The sequence below is a fragment of the Musa acuminata genome, chromosome BXJ2-8 (genome assembly GCF_036884655.1).
Source record: "Musa acuminata AAA Group cultivar baxijiao chromosome BXJ2-8, Cavendish_Baxijiao_AAA, whole genome shotgun sequence".
Taxonomy (NCBI): domain Eukaryota; kingdom Viridiplantae; phylum Streptophyta; class Magnoliopsida; order Zingiberales; family Musaceae; genus Musa; species Musa acuminata.
This window is the reverse complement of record NC_088345.1, coordinates 48,230,849-48,246,728: the sequence shown is the minus strand read 5'-3', so window position 1 is coordinate 48,246,728 and position 15,880 is coordinate 48,230,849. Positions and strand designations below refer to the sequence as shown.

Sequence of the window (15,880 nt, the reverse complement as noted above, 5' to 3'; positions counted from 1 at the left end):
CTGACATACCTTATTTTAGTAAATCATAATGCACCATGATCTTTATTATTGGATAAAAAAAGAGGGAGGAAGAAATAATGTATCAAAATGGATAATAGACTCATATGTAGTACTAGTATGATCGCAACTAAGTTAAAATTATCGTCTGATACCTGAGTGCACATCACAAATAGACTTGGATAGAATGTGGGTTGCTTTTTTTAATCCTTCTTAAGTTGTTTCGGATGAATAGACATTAGATTGCACGGGAGTGATTTGACCTATCATAATGAAATCATCGTAACTTTCTTAAATGAACTCAAAATAATTATTATTATCCCAATATGAAAGGCCCTCTTCGATTACTACATGATTAATAATAAAATTATCTTCATAAATTTGAGACCAAAAAATCATTATTTCAATCGTCTATGCTATTATTTTCTATCGCTCAATGGAATAAAAGTAGGGCAAGGACTTCCGAGGGACGATAAAGAATGAGCTAACCACTACATCGTGTAACATTCAGGTTAAAAGGAAAAAAAAATATTATATATGTAACAAATTAAATTGTAATATTAGGTTTTAAAATGATTTATCTCAATCAAGCATATCGAACAAAACCTTGTTAATATACAACTTATTTAGATTGTTTGGAAGGAAGGTGAAGTGTCAACTACAAACGTGAGAATCTCCTCCATTTGTTCTTCCTAACGTTCATATAAAAACAAACCTATACTAAAGAAAATTCTGATATTTTAATCATCATCCCACTGATTGATCAATCGGAAAAGATAAATGTGCACACCTACTAATCCACAAGTGGATGCGGATGCATTATTATATGATGCAAGATAAAGTGTATGCATCATTACACACACACCTAAATCTTTAATATATTATATGAATACTCTTCTCGTATGATAGATCAAGTGAAAAATATATGATGCTACAACCTTCCACCCCTGCATTTATTAGGGTTGGTAAGGCCACTTGTTAGGGAGCTGCCAATTAGTCATGTTTCCTCCGCCTTGTCATACCATTGCTTCTCACTAGCAAATAAAGGACAGCCACAGCCATCGATGGACATGCAGTCACCAACCTCACTTCTTTGCACCTTGACCTTTTCTACATGGAGGAAATCTGTCATCGACCAATAATACCTCCATCTCATCCTCACTGGACTGCAGCCGCAGTCAAGTGCATGTCTAATTTCTAATTCTCTCATACCATACCCTCACCATTGCATCTTGTTGGCATGCAACATGAAACACAAGTGGTTAGGTGTAATAGAGTTGGACGCCACAAGAAGAAGCGGAGATCATGACAATGACGATGGAGATGAAGTCTATCAGGATCGAATCGAGGGGGACAAGACAACAGCACCGGAAGAAATCCGTGGCCCGAGAGATGTGGTTGATGGTGATGATGATGATAATGATGATGGCAATCAACAAGGAACGTTGATCTCTGTTGGAATATCATTGTAATATATTGACTCATGCCGACATAAATACTGACATGTGGGGATTATATATGTTGGTGTCGCGTGTTGGGTTCGGATCTTCCTGATCGACCCTTGAGATTATTGAGGTGGCCGACTGCGATGGTTCGATCGTGACAGGACAGTCGTTTCCTCTGGAAGGGAACTCCTCGCCTGGGCACGCGATGGGAGACGCTCCGTCTTCGTCCTTGCACACAGGTCGGGTCGGGAGGTTTGACCCGACCCCTCCGACGATCAAGTCAGTTGATAGTCACAGGGGGTTTTTATCTTTGTTTTTCTCCCCCCCTCTTTCTGAGCGCGAGGGTTTTTATAGGGAAGGTTACCGTTGCCTGATGTGCTCGTTTATAGGGAGTAGGATTGTACTCTTGGTAACATCTGACACCGATGTTGGCGTGGCGTGAAGGACCTTGCTCGTGCAAGATGTTAATGTGCCTCGGTCGGCGTTCCAGTTTGTTTTGGCCCGGCACTGTTAGGTCAACCGAGGCGCGAGGCGTCATCCGAGCGCATCTGACGTTAACCCGCGTCCCATCATCATTATTGCCCTCATCAATATATATATATATATATATATATATATATATATATATATATATATATATATATATATATATATATATATATATATATATATATATATATCACATAGCAAGTTAGAATTACGCTGTCAAATAGATATAAGAAAACAGGAGGGAGGCGAAATGGAAGAATAGATCAGACGCGGGGTTATGGGGACGGCTGACCGAACACCCACTCCAATCAGCGACAATGAACGGCTCTGCGGTGTCCGCCACCGTCACGGAACAGAAACGGACGAACGAATAATACGGCGCCTCCCCGTCTCGCCACGAGAAGCGTCGTCGGTGGACGCAGCGGCAACTCCTTTTCCTTCACCTCTGCCTGCACCGCAAACGTGGCGAGACTGCCAGCGACAGTTCATGACAGCCTGGCGCCCGTTTCATTCGCCCTTGTACTTGTACCCCTCCGCTTTTCCTTTAACCACGCTTCTGACACTGCCCACATCGTGGCATTGCTTGTAGATAAATGCAATGCCGAAGGCATTTATACCCCCACCGTGGCTATCTCCACCGCTACTTTAGACCTTTATCGCCCTACTCCTTCCTTCCTCATCGCTCTCTCTCCCCCCTCCTCACTGTTCCGCCACTAACTAGCATTCGCAATGCGGCGAGTTTTTCCTCTTCTCGCCGCTTCGCTTCTCCTGTTGTTGGCGGCCGCCAGCGCCCCGGTGGCGCAAGGCTACAACATAACCAAGATTCTGGCGGCGAACCCTGAGTTCTCCACTTTCAACCACTACCTTACCGTCACCCACCTGGCGTCCGAGATCAACCGCCGCCTCACCATCACCGTGCTTGCGGTCGACAACTCTGGCATGGCCGTCCTCCTCGCCAAGCACCTCTCCGTCCTCACACTCCGCAACGTCCTCGCCCTCCACATCCTCACTGACTATTACGGCGCCAAGAAGCTCCACCAGCTCACTGGCGGCTCCACCCTGGCCTCCTCCGTCTTCCAGTCCTCCGGCCACGCCCCCGGAACCACCGGCTACATCAACATTACCGACCACCGCGCCGGCAAGGTCACCTTTGCCGCCGAGGACTCCGGTGGCGCACCTCCGGTCTCCTTCGTCAAGGCCGTGAAGGAGATGCCCTACAACATTTCCGTGCTGCAGGTGAGCACCATCCTTAGCTCCCCCGAGGCGGAGGCCCCCGTGGCGGCCCCCGCCCCTGTCAACCTCACCGCGCTCATGGCTAAGAAGGGCTGCAAGGCCTTCGCCGACCTGCTGCTCGCCCGCCCGGACGTCCTCCAGATCTTCCAGGACAACCTCGACAGCGGGCTCACCGTCTTCTGCCCCGACGACGCTGCCGTCAAGGCGTTCGCTCCCAAGTACAAGAACCTCACCGCCGACGGCAAGGCCTCCCTCCTTCTCTACCACGGCATGCCGGTGTACTACTCCCCGCAGCTCCTCAAGGCCAACAACGGCGTCGTCAACACCCTCGCCACCGACGGCTCCAACAAGAACTTCAACTACACCGTGCAGACCGACGGCACGGACATCACGCTGAAGACCCGCATCGTCACTGCCACCATCACCTCTACTCTCATCGATCAGGACCCCGACGCCGTCTACGCCATCGACAAGGTGCTCCAGCCCCGGGAGCTGTTCAAGCTCGCTGAGGTCGTCGACGCCCCCTCCCCGGCCCCCGCCGGATCCAAGAAGGCCAAGCACGGGGCCAAGCACGCGTCGCCGCCCGCCCCTGCCGGTCCCGAGGAAGCCCCCGCGGATCAGGCGGCGGCTGACAACGCCGCCTTCAGGGCCGGCTCTGCAGGACGGTGGCTCGTCACAGCCGCAGCTTCTCTGGCGGCGGCGGTCATAGTCGTCGTCTAGTGAACGAAGCTCTCTCTCTCTCTCTCTCTCTCTCTCTTTCAGTCCGTTACAGTTGTTTTGCATTTCTTCCGTTTCTGTTGTAATTTGATGATTCGTGAGAGGGTAATAATTAAGGAGTGAGATGTATATTCGATCACATATTCCACGGAGTCTCTCTCTCTCTCTCTCTTTCTCTTTCTCTTTGGTGGGTAAATATACGCTGTAAGATGTGTGCTTTGAGTGATGATTTCACTAGTCTCTTAGACTGCAGCACAATCTAATTTTTGAGACCACATCACATGGTTTATATTCTTCTTGTCTTCCATCTTATATTAATAATAAAGGAGAAATGCACTTTAATTATATCCCCCCCCCCCCCCAACGCAAAAGTAAAAAAATTGAGTGGATGCTCGATGCCAGCTGTAGCTGAGCTGTGCTGTGAGAGACACATGACAAAGCGATGAGAAGGGCACGTGGTGTGCTCGTCGAACCTCACACAACTCCCATGGTAACATTTCCGTAGCCTAACGAGAATACAAATGGAAGTCACTATCCAATCGGACATGACGAAGAGATGAGTTTGCGTCGCTGCCGGTGATTGCACATTATTCTCCACCGACGCAGCTCCTATCTTTTCTCAAAGAATTCCCTCCCTTCTTTCGACGACCGCACTCAGTCTCGGACGGTCGGTTCTGCTGCGTTTGGTGGCGTCCACTGTGCCAACAAGACAGACAAATAATAGAAGATGAGATGGTACGCAGAAGACAGACAGCTGTTGTGTTGGCGGTTTCTCCGCCGCGGAACAAAAGTTAAACAGACTCCTCTCTTTGTAGATATTATTATAATTATTAGTTGACTAAAGTACTAATGGGTTTATGTAAAAAGAGGGCAATTTGGGTAAATAAATATTGTGAAGGCACCAAAATGACAGCGACTTAAAAAATATGACATTTCTTTTTTCCTACAGTTTTTGAACTTTTAACGTGAAACTAAATATGACAGTATTAACACAACATTTATGATTCTTTTTCTATTAAATGGTGGTATCTTTTTCTGATTTGTTCCGTAGCCTTTTATCTCCTCTTGTTGTCATATTGCTGGTGGCTTAGCTTTTGTGAATACGAGACTCTCTCTCTACGCTTTTCATCTTTGTTAGGTGTAGTCTAGTTGGTATTAATATTAGCATTCTTGCATCATGTTGTGGTTATTGGAATCGAGAGATAATTATGGGCAAAGATTGTTGTTTTCGAAGATAAGAAAATGACAAAAGGTTCATGTTAAACTTAATTAGTCTTTCTCATCACGTTTTAAAAATCTATCATGATATTAGAGTGATCTTACCTTGAGCAAGACTTCCTTTTTCTTACTGTCCAACGATAGTAATCCGAAAGCTTTCGCTCGATGATGCTTGATCTATGCATAGTTGAAGTGGTCGAGTCCCGTCTCGTCTCGTTAGAGCACCTACAGCATAGTGACTTTAACAGTATCCCATTAAGAAAGAATAAAACTCAAAACATAAATTTTTTAAAATAAACCCCAATTCAAGCTTCTTTTTTTTAATATACTTTCACATAATCATCCACTAGAGAAAAAAATGTAGAAGAACTCAAATGTTTTATCACATCTTTCCACCCTATACTTAAAGATATATATGTGATATTTATAAAATATTTAAATATTTAAATATAAAATATTTTTTAAAAAAATATTTTTTAAAAAAATTAAAGATTAATAAAAAACATAATATCACTTTTAAGTGTTATTTTCCATTAAAAAAATTAAAGTTTTCATTATATGAGATCATACTATTGTACATTCTCTCATATATATATATATATATATATATATATATATATATATATATATATATATATATATATATACATATAAATATGTCAAAAAATTTCTTACTTTTTTTTTCTCTCACTTATTAGTGTTCTTTCGCATCCTTCCCTATCAAAATGGAAAGCTACTCGAGACATTATAGCATATTCTGATATGCTAATTTTTATACAATTTACAAGATATTTTAACTATTTTTATACAACTTAAATTTCTTATCCTCCTAACAATACTAACTCTAAAAACAATCCAAAAGATACTCCTACCATCCATTAAAATGATCTTTCCACAATCATATATTAGGTTTTCGTGCACAGAAAAAGTCCAAGATTACATTACAGCATTAAGCATGTCGAGTGGTCAAATTACATTTGACATTAAAAATTGCAAAGATTATCACTTTGAGAGCTAAAATAAACATAATTAAAAATCAGTGCAGCTACAGTAATTAAGAATTTATTCTCTATAGACTCGAGATTAACCCATCTAGTGATACTCAACTTGCAGAGAGAAAATAATTACCATTCTTGTTTTTATAGTTTAACTTCTAATCTTGGTCCTAAATCCTAATCTTAGGCGCTATTGGCTTAATGATAATTAAACCAAGAGGATTAAAGTCATAATCATTATAAGAAGAGGATTAAGGGCATCTTATAAATAGTTAGGGACTATATATATGTACCAAACCACAAAATAAAAAGAGAGAAAAGACAACTTACCGTTCAAGACTCTGCCGCCTTCTTTCTTGAGAATCTTTGCCGGAAATACTCGTCCCCCGGAATAAGCCACAATGCACCGGAGGGAAAGTACCGCCAACGGTGACGACCAACCGCATGGCGATGACTTCCAGCGGAGCGAAGAAGCCGTACGTCCCCGCGACGGCAATGAGAGGCGGGTCGACCCCTCCACGCCACCGCCATCCCTTACGTCTCCGCACGACCAGTCCCGTTCGGTGGAGTACGACGAACATTACGGCGACCTCAACATCGGCGAGGACTTCAACCGGAGCGAAGAAGCCGTGGGTATCCGGGACGGAAATGTGAGGCGGACCGACCCCTCCACGGTGCCGCCGACGCCGCCTCAGGGAAATGAGCGTTTGGGTTCCCCAAGCCGAGGTGCTGGTAGCGCCGGAGGTAGTGAAGAAACCGGAGGGCTTCTTGATGAAGGCGGCGAACAACCCGGCGATACGTCTCTGTTAGTCGGCGAACTCCATTGGTGGACCACCGATGCCGAAATAGAGGCGGAGCTCTGCAAGTATGGGCGTGTGAAGGAAATAAAATTCGATGTGTGGGACAACGGGAAATCGAATGGCATGTGCATCGTCGATTTCTACGACCCCATGGCCGCGGCTGCCTGCAGGGATGGCATGAACGGGCACGTTTTTAACGACCGACCGTGCGTCGTTGAGTGGGCGCCGCCGCCTATAGTTCCCCGGACGTTGGCAATGCCGGCACAACCACGAGGGAGCGGAGGAGGAGATGGGTCGATGCTTCCCTGTCCCCGAGTTGCGGCGGCTCCTCCTCGTCCTCCTCCTCCTCCTCCTCGTCCCGCCGCGGCTCCTCCTCCACCTGCGGCGGCTCCTGTGAACCTGGTTTTCTTTGGAACTCCCCCTCCTCCTGTGAACCTGGCTTCGATGCTTCCAGGTCTCCTAGTTACGGCTCCTCCTCCATCTCCCCCACTTGCGGCTCCTCTTCCTCCTCCTCCTTCTATGAACCAGGCTTCCTTTGGGTCGATGCTTCCATGTTCCCCAGTTGTGGCTCTTCCTCCTCCTGTGAACCCGTCTTTCTTTGGATCGATGCTTCAATGTCCCCCATTCTCGGCTGCTCCTCTTCTTTCTCCTATTGTGAACCCGGCTACTACATGTCCCCCAGTTTGGGCTGCTCCTCTTTCTCCTACTGTGAACCCGGCATTCTTTGGATCGATGCTTCAATGGCCCTCAGTTTCGTCTGCGGCTCCTCTTTCCCCTCCTACTGTGAACCCGGCTGCTCCATGCCCCCCGGTTTCGGCTGCTCCTCTTACTGTGAACCCGGGTTTCTTTGTATCGATGCTTCCTACTGTGAACCCGGCTTTCCTCGGGTCGGAAACGACGTCTGCTGGAGCGGCTGAGATGTGGCCAAATCCTGGAATTGGGGCGCGGTGGGGAGTTGAAGAGCAGCCGAGCAAAGGGGAAGATTCTGTGCAGCAGGGAGAAGCGAGCAACGAGAAGAAGGGTAGGGCGAAGCCGGAAACAGATCGGGAGACACAGCGTGATACAGAAACGGGGCAGAGCAGGAGCCGGGAAGTGGAGAGGGACGAAACGCCGCGGGAGAGACGTAGGGAGGAGAGCGACGGGGGAAGGCGAGAAGATGCCCGAAAGGGATCGGCACGGCGCTGGGTACAGGCATGCCGACCGTCACAGTCATCGGGTTGGTCTGCAGCAGGGAGAAGGTAGCCATGGGAAGAAGGATGACGAGAAGATGCCCGAAAGGGATCGGGAACCCTCTCACCCTCAGCAAAGTGAGACAATCCTTCCACCGGAAAACAAGTTAAGCTACAATAAATACTTTTATTACTTTATGCTGCACATGTCATATTTATTCCACTATAATTTAGTGTAGTACATATAGACGCTCTTTTATTTGGTAATTTTAAGAGACATTTGAGCTGAATATATTGTGTACATTTGCAGGATTGGTCAGACGGACACGATGGAGTGGAGATGGTGATCCTGAAACACACTAGTTTTGCTGTTATAACACAGTACGGACTGAGGTTAACAACATACTGGAAAATTACTGGAAGATTGTGAAGACATTACCCCTCTTACTTATCCCTCTATCTTGGCCAGCTAGCATTTCACTCCATTCCATGACATCGAGTTCTACCACAATTGGCTAATTTACAGCTTCGGCAAACATATCACGAAGAAAAAAATGAAAACCGTTGCCGTGTCTTGATGAGTGCAATTCACACCCACAGACTTCCACCTACGACAAAAGATTCATGGTGAAAGGCTACAAGAACTCAGACATGTCATTATAAAACTCTTTAAGGAATATGCAAATACCAAAGAACAAAGAGGCTCTTAGAGCATCACCGGCATAGCTGGTATCGACCTTTCACCTCTTTCCAGCTTGTTCAGACTCCCCAGTTTTGCTCTCTCAGCACAGGTGACTGGACAATGTAATCCTACAATGAGATGAGGAACTAGTGATTAAACAAGCATAGATTCTTTCTTGTACACCCAAGCATGTTTCTTTTAGCAACATTTGACATAATAGAAAGTGCAAGACTTCAACAATATATCGCAAAAGTTCTAGGCTCGAATCCTACTTTCATCACTTACCTTTCGACCTTTTACACAAAACCTAACATGGTAGGTCCAATATGAAACTAATTAGGCCAGAAACCTAACACATCTCAACTAAATTTAGGGAAAGCAACAATGTCCAGGAGAAACGGGTGGGGTTGAACAAGAAAAGCTTAGGTTTCATCTTGTTATCTCCGTGTCTCTAAATGAGAGGTAACAACACCAAGAGCACAAGTAACAATGATATCTCAGATAATTCTCCAGGAAGCTAACAATGCAGTAAAATACATGACTGTAATTATTGTCTTGTTATATCTATCAATAATAATACTTGCAGTATGATACTAAATATTGATTAACAAATTATAGTGAGAAACTAAAATATATCACGTCAATCAGTTATAGGTTTTCAGGCCATAAACATTATGATGCAATTAACTGATCTTACATGAGTCTACGATCATGGTGGATGAACACAAAGAGGTCAGAGGAAATTCCAATGAACCAGGAGTTCTTCAGGAGTAACTTGCAAGGAGTCATCGTGCAAAAGAATCAACACACAAGAGGTATCCTTCCAATTTTCTTGGATAACTTGTCAGACATGTCATCTCCTGTGCTACCTTGAAGCTGACTAAGCAATTTTCTGCCACCTGATTGCCAGATAGGATCTTTCATCACGGTGATCAATGGTGGATGGAAAAAAAGTGAGGTCCCAGACATTTAAGCGGACTTAGGAGTGCTCTAAACCCAATTTGTTATCACGAGGAGTCTTGGTGTAAAATAGTAAAACCATTTCCATTCAAAATAATAAATGAAGTTAATTATTTAATGAACATAAGCCAATTATTCATCTAACACAAGCCAATTATTCTGTATGATATTATTCATCCAAAGTCAACAATTATAATCCATTAAAAATATGAAAAATAATTTACATATAGAACACGTAAATCTGTGGTGCATTTGCCCAGTAGCATTGAATACCATGGAAAATTAGAAGAGAGTCACATATATGCACGTTCAGCATATTTCGTGATCGTGTTCTCTAATTCAGTTTCTAGACAAATGACAAAGAACAAGTAGATTAAAACATACCTTTGTGTTCAGCATGTTAGTACCGGTAGGTCTTCTGATTGCACGTCTACTGAGGCTAATTTGCACAGAAATGCTAGCTTCATACTGATCTAATCCCATACTAGCTACTACTTGTGAAATTATGGTCAGAAACCTGTTTGCAGGTAACACATAAGGAGCTAATTCCACATTTAGGAACAAGATATAATCTACCCACGAAGAAGGCCTTGACAACAACCAAAATTGACTATAGCTTTCTCAAAAAGTCAAGCCAGATATGATCTGGGGAGTATTAACTTGAAGATCCAAAATAACTAAATGCAAATTTACATGACCTATGCACCTTGGCAGGAAATTGTGAGGGGTTCCCAGACAACAACTGGACATTCGTCTTGTATGCACTTACATAGGTCAATAAGAAAAGATGACGCTAACTTAACATGTAAATTGGCAATCACATTTTAAAAAAATCAGAAAATAAATCAGAAAAAGATGACGCTAACTTCAATCACCCAAATCATCACCCTACAACAACAGAGAACAAAAGCGACAAAATGATCAAAGGATCCATAGGCCTTTCAACGTTTATCAACCTGTTTACAGTCGGAATGCCTGAGGCCCTTGCCAAGTAATTTTCATGCAGAACTGAAGGTGGCATTCAAAGTACCAATAGCTCCGGCCACTGGGTCAATCCATAGCTGTATCTAAGACTAGCATTTAAACTCTAAACTTATCCAGACATACAATTTACAATTACTCATGTGTATGTCTCTGATTCTCAGTCACTTGTTCAGACATATCCCGATTCTACGTCTCGGCTTATGTTACAGTTACTTCTTCAAACCAAGGGGGGAACAAGGTCTACTTCCATCAATGCCATCTATGTCAGAGATCACAGGTAATTTATTGTGCACAATCACCTCTGTCTCTAAAACTTACATACACCTGCACAATCACCTGGAGATGCTATTGGTAGGAAAGACACTAAAGGCTAAATCGTCAGGCAGTAAAAAGTTTCTCCTCTCTCTGATTGAAATGCTGATGGATTATTCTCTTTCACACCTTTTGTTGGAATTGTGAAGCTCAAGTCTCTGAAATCACATGCTTCGTCAACCTTTGCCAATTATGTCGGGCAAGGTGAGGTGAGGCCTGAGCGCCTCGCGCAACCCCTTGAAGTGCTGCTCCGGCGCTCGCCTGAACCCAGGCGTTCGGCGCCTCGAGCGTTCGATTGGACTTGATAAGTTGGTTCAATGGAACCAACTAACGCTGTGACCTGACAGCCCCAACCCGACCCACTGAAAGAAAGCAGAGGTGAAAATGAAACCCTACGTCGTCGCCTTCGTTCGCTCCGCCCACCGCCGTCGTTCGTTCCGTCCGATGTTACAGCTCCGTTTGTCGCCGTCGACAACGTCGTCTGCTGCTGTAGTTTCATCCGTTAGCAGCTGCAGTTTAGTCCGCCGCCCTCTCCTTCCCCCATCTTCCCTCTTTAGAACTGTTTAGCAGAATAGATTTGAGCCGTGAATAGACTATTTTTGTCTCAAGCAAACCTCTTTGAGATGATCCCAGAGATCTCCCAGGCTCGTCTTCGTCCCCGTTAGATCTTGAGGCCGACTCCATTTAATCGCCTTCCTCCTCCATCGATAAGTAATTTAGCGAAGTAGTAGCTACATTCCATATTAGTTGGAGTCCTCTCCTCTTCGGGTTGCTATATATCGACAAGGATGTATGCTATGATACACGGAAGAGTTACATATCGACGAGGAGGCTGATGAGGTAACTATGTGATGTATTTGGTATAGGAAGTATATCAATATAACAACGTTTTCCAGCTAAGATACTACTTATATACACATTACCTTTTATCCAAATACTTTTTCGTTAGCATTCGTTTACCACTCAATCACTCTGATCTATATTTTCTGGTCAAATTATAGAAAATAAGAATATAATATTATATTCATAAAAGAAAGATAAAAATTAACAAGTCTTTTTAACTTTTTAGATGATATCTATTTTATTCATAAAAAAATTAAACTCTTTATTCATAAGATTAAGTTTAATTTAAACCGTGTCTACTTAATTTTGATCCTTCGATGCTCAAAAATAAGTAGGATAATTCAAGTAGCAATAGCGAAGAAAAAGACAATAAACTGAACTTTTATTAGCTACTTATGATTAAAAATATTTTTATAATTATTATTGATACGAAAAATATTTTCTATTTCGATTGATGCAGAATTTCACAACAGTATCATATTATTACAGTAGCTCCAACGAAAAAAAGATCCACTCCATTCTAATGTTCTTATGTGCTTTCTCAATAGACTGCTTGAAGACTTGCTAGCTGAGAATGAAAAACTAAATTTCTGGTTCACATCACCATAAGTTCACAAACCTTCCCTTCTCTGATTAAAGGTCAAAAAGGTTATATATAATTAGTGTGATACACTTTGTCAACCATCTAAAACACAATATGTTACAGCAAAAAGAAAACGTTCTTTGTCATTAGTATTACCACTGGTAAACAAGAGACAGCCCAAAGGCTCCAAACAAGCATCAATTTTAATGACTGATTCAGAAAGGAAAAATATGATTACTTAAACTTGCAAATCAAAGTTTAAGTAGGAATATTATGATGTGTAGATTGTACCTTCTTTTCAAGTAAAGAAACATATTTATCAAGCATTGATACAACAGCTTCAAATTCAGTAAGTTGCTGGTCTATCTTCTCAATTTGCTGGACATACTCTTCAAATCCATGATTTTTCTCACATAGTTGCTCAACAAAGACTCTCAGGCCAGCTGCGACATCTCCATATCCATTGTATTCCTCAGCTACTCTCTGGTTCATTTTTTCCAGAAGCAATAGTTGATTATTTGTTCCCTGAAATGGAAAAAATCTTCATTATAATGAGAAAATTGTGGTTGTTCCCACAGAAGTATCAGATGGATAGAAATTTATTTATAATAAAAGTTCACAGGCAGAAAAAGATGAAATGGGATCATGCTTGCATCATCTAGCATACACACATTTTTTAGGCAGGAAACATATGGATCATTTACAAAACAAATTCGTCATGAATCAACAACAAGGTCGTAAAGTGCTAACAAATTCATCATGAATCAACAACAACATCAGTTAAGAGTCTAGTTTCTATTAAAATCTTTTTTCATGTCCCTCTACCTCTCCTCATACCACTATAATAATTATTCCACCTCTTCTTACAGTAGATATCTTGAGCATATATCAATAACATAAAGGATTCTTCCTCATTTTACCCTCTATCATAATTTATCATGAATCATGAACATAAATTTCTTTCCCTGTTTGGTGGATAAAGGAAAAGTAAACAATTATAATGCCTAGCGTGTTGACTCATTTTTTAGAACATATTCCACTAGGAGTATATGAGTGAAAAAATGTTGCTCCATTAACTGAATGAACACATAGGGGACACTGCAGCTTCTTGTTGTTGTTGTTGTTGATATATAGATTGACACGAGAATTGCATTTAGGCAAACTGTAATAGAAGATAATAATAACATTTTTTTTTAACAATCTACTGGATAGTTCTTTTGCATCACACACATGCAAACATCTTAGAGGTGCTTCCTAAATTTACAATGGAATATAGCTAGAAAAGGAACCTGTGTTTCCAGTACCAAAATGCTTAATATCAGGACATTCTTCAAAATTTTCCTACTAAATTTAGAAATTAAGATCCATTTAATACAATTTAAGATTCAAGTCCAAATCAGATATTGTAAACAGAAGGGAAAATACTCAGAAATGCTTGGTTTCCCCAGTGTCATCAGTTCAATAATCATAACTGTAGCCAATGCATGAGCAAGGCCCTCTTGGTCGGTTCAACATTATTGTAGATAGAATGGGGCTTTCCCTTGTAAAAATATAGCAATTAATTAATCATGAATGTGATAGCATTTGATGCTACTCTGCCATCATACACATCATTAAGTGCCAATACTGGCAACTCAGGCGTCGTCGTCATTGATCTTCTGCATTCACAAATGATATGAATAACATACCTAATCATAAAAAGAGAAGAGTAGAAAGCGCTACAAGAAAAATTATGTTCGAACACATAGCTAAAGAAAAAGGAGGAGCCCATAGGTCTTTCAAATCCCAACTAGTTTATGTCCGAATTAATCCTTCACATCGCTTACCCTATTGAGGGTTATTTCCTGCTAAACAGAGACAGTTGGCACTATTGTGTTGAATGCCAATATCTCGTATGCAATCTATGATGTTACTCTCGAGAGGTGTTACCTCCATCTTGCATTAATGCAGCCTACCTCTCTTCTGTAATTTCTAAAAAGTATGCTATTGTTGGCTCTAATAGTGCTTCTTTTGTTTTGTATATTCCATTACATCAAATGGCATACATGACGCTTACACGTAGATTCAAACTTGAGACCTATCACTAATGCAACAATGCACTAACAAACTCAGATATCTCAACGGAGACAATAGCGCTTATTGTTAACATAAGGTTATTTCATATGAACTACATTCAGACCGAATGGGCTAGGCCTTTTGCCACAAGATGCAGAATAAGTACACCACTATTGTATGGTTGTCCAAAATAATGATAAGTTTATTTTACTCTTTGTGGAAGTTAACTAAACATGTCAACTAGGTGCCAATTCAGGAATGGTGTGACAACCAAATGTCTTCACTCACAAGAATTTCTTTCAGACACGGAGAGAAGAGGAACAATGTTAAAGCATGACTGACGAGAACAGATAACTGAACTATAATGATGGAAGTTAATAATCTTGATAAAGAGTAATCATCATAAAGGTAATAAAAAGAAACAAATTAAGGTGAGAGCATGATTTGAGGATCAACAGTTTTGGTCTGCAAGCAATTAAAAAACTGTACATAGTTTGATCTGAAGAGATTTTTGTTTGAACTCTTTCATAGTCGATGCGAGTTCATACCAATAGGACAAGCAACACAAAATATACCCTTCTGTCACAATAAACCGAATTCCCAAAATGACTCTGCAGAAGAACCTCTAAATCCTGAAGACGAGTCCGAACGAAGCAATTTTGATAGAAATAAATGACAACAATCCACAATTTTCAATAAAATTAGGTAACTACTTGTCACAAGATAACAACATATGAAATCACGGAAACGAATCGAAGAGAAGATTCAATGGTGGACCTCGAGTTCGCCTTTGATCATGGCGGATATACTGGTGAAGAGATCGGCCAAGGATTCCGCAAGCTCGTGTCTCCCCGCCTCCCTCCTCTTCTCCTCCTCCGCCATCACCGCCTCCCTCTTCTTCTCCGCCTCCGCCATCACCGCCCTCCCTTCGATCGACTCCAGAAATCCCTATGCGTCGTCCGGTTCGGGGGACGCCAAACTAGACCCAATAACCGGTGTTCTTTCCGGGTCGGTTCAGGATAGCCGGTCCGGATCCGAAACCATCGGCCATAAGAGTATCGAGTCTTCTCGTATACGTATTTTTGTACAAGTGTCAAAGTGACGTGCATACGTCCGTGCTTTTGTGTAAGTACACGAAGGATCAGTAAGAACTGTTCCCAGTAAATATGTAATGGCTGAGCCACTCTATTTGAAATATTTATGCAATTTCATTATTCCAATAAACAATTGCTTTCATTATGCAATTTCATTCGATAAATTTTATATTTAAAATATTAATTCATCCAATTGAGGATTTAAAACATCACCTGTCAATCTTTTTTACATAGAAAAACATTGGTATATATTTACCTTTGCCAAAAGAAAAAAAAAGATTTATTTATTTCTCAGTGTCTATTG

The 15,880-nt window shown here is 42.0% G+C and overlaps 3 protein-coding genes across 21 annotated transcripts; 2 read left to right on the top strand and 1 right to left on the bottom strand.

The window, feature by feature from the left end:
• Window positions 1-2,467: 2,467 nt before the first annotated feature.
• Window positions 2,468-4,022, top strand: LOC135619867 (fasciclin-like arabinogalactan protein 2). Its single transcript, XM_065122289.1, has one exon. It carries the CDS (start codon window positions 2,661-2,663, stop codon window positions 3,882-3,884), a length of 1,224 nt encoding a protein of 407 aa, XP_064978361.1. The 5' UTR covers window positions 2,468-2,660; the 3' UTR covers window positions 3,885-4,022.
• A 320-nt stretch (window positions 4,023-4,342) lies between these two features.
• Window positions 4,343-15,449, bottom strand: LOC135619868 (biogenesis of lysosome-related organelles complex 1 subunit 2-like). Of its 19 annotated transcripts, none has more exons than XM_065122305.1 (6): window positions 15,260-15,449; window positions 12,719-12,952; window positions 10,090-10,222; window positions 6,425-9,644; window positions 5,205-5,324; window positions 4,343-4,577 (listed from the first exon to the last, which is right to left on the bottom strand). In XM_065122305.1, the coding sequence occupies exons 1-3, from the start codon at window positions 15,395-15,397 to the stop codon at window positions 10,190-10,192; spliced, it is 405 nt and encodes a 134-aa protein (XP_064978377.1). In that variant the 5' UTR covers window positions 15,398-15,449; the 3' UTR covers window positions 4,343-4,577; window positions 5,205-5,324; window positions 6,425-9,644; window positions 10,090-10,189. The 19 variants fall into 19 exon arrangements, with proteins under 19 accessions (XP_064978377.1, XP_064978378.1, XP_064978374.1 ...); XM_065122306.1 differs by having other exon boundaries at window positions 6,425-8,873; XM_065122302.1 differs by lacking the exon at window positions 10,090-10,222 and having other exon boundaries at window positions 6,425-8,671; window positions 8,752-8,873.
• On the top strand, window positions 7,045-8,493 carry LOC135620426 (proline-rich receptor-like protein kinase PERK2). The gene is made up of 2 exons (XM_065123352.1): window positions 7,045-8,079; window positions 8,374-8,493. Exons 1-2 carry the CDS (start codon window positions 7,045-7,047, stop codon window positions 8,491-8,493), a joined length of 1,155 nt encoding a protein of 384 aa, XP_064979424.1.
• Window positions 15,450-15,880: the final 431 nt, after the last annotated feature.

Coding starts and splice junctions, on each gene's coding strand:
- LOC135619867 (XM_065122289.1), top strand. CDS start 2,661: ATGCGGCGAGTTTTTCCTCTTCTCGCCGCTTCGCTTCTCCTGTTGTTG.
- LOC135619868 (XM_065122290.1), bottom strand. CDS start 6,675: ATGTTCGTCGTACTCCACCGAACGGGACTGGTCGTGCGGAGACGTAAG. Junction 5,325..6,424: donor AGGCGGCAGAGTCTTGAACG/GTAAGTTGTCTT, acceptor ACTATGCTGTAG/GTGCTCTAACGAGACGAGAC. Junction 4,578..5,204: donor AAAAGGAAGTCTTGCTCAAG/GTAAGATCACTC, acceptor TTGTTGGCACAG/TGGACGCCACCAAACGCAGC.
- LOC135620426 (XM_065123352.1), top strand. CDS start 7,045: ATGGCCGCGGCTGCCTGCAGGGATGGCATGAACGGGCACGTTTTTAAC. Junction 8,080..8,373: donor AGGGATCGGCACGGCGCTGG/GTACAGGCATGC, acceptor GTACATTTGCAG/GATTGGTCAGACGGACACGA.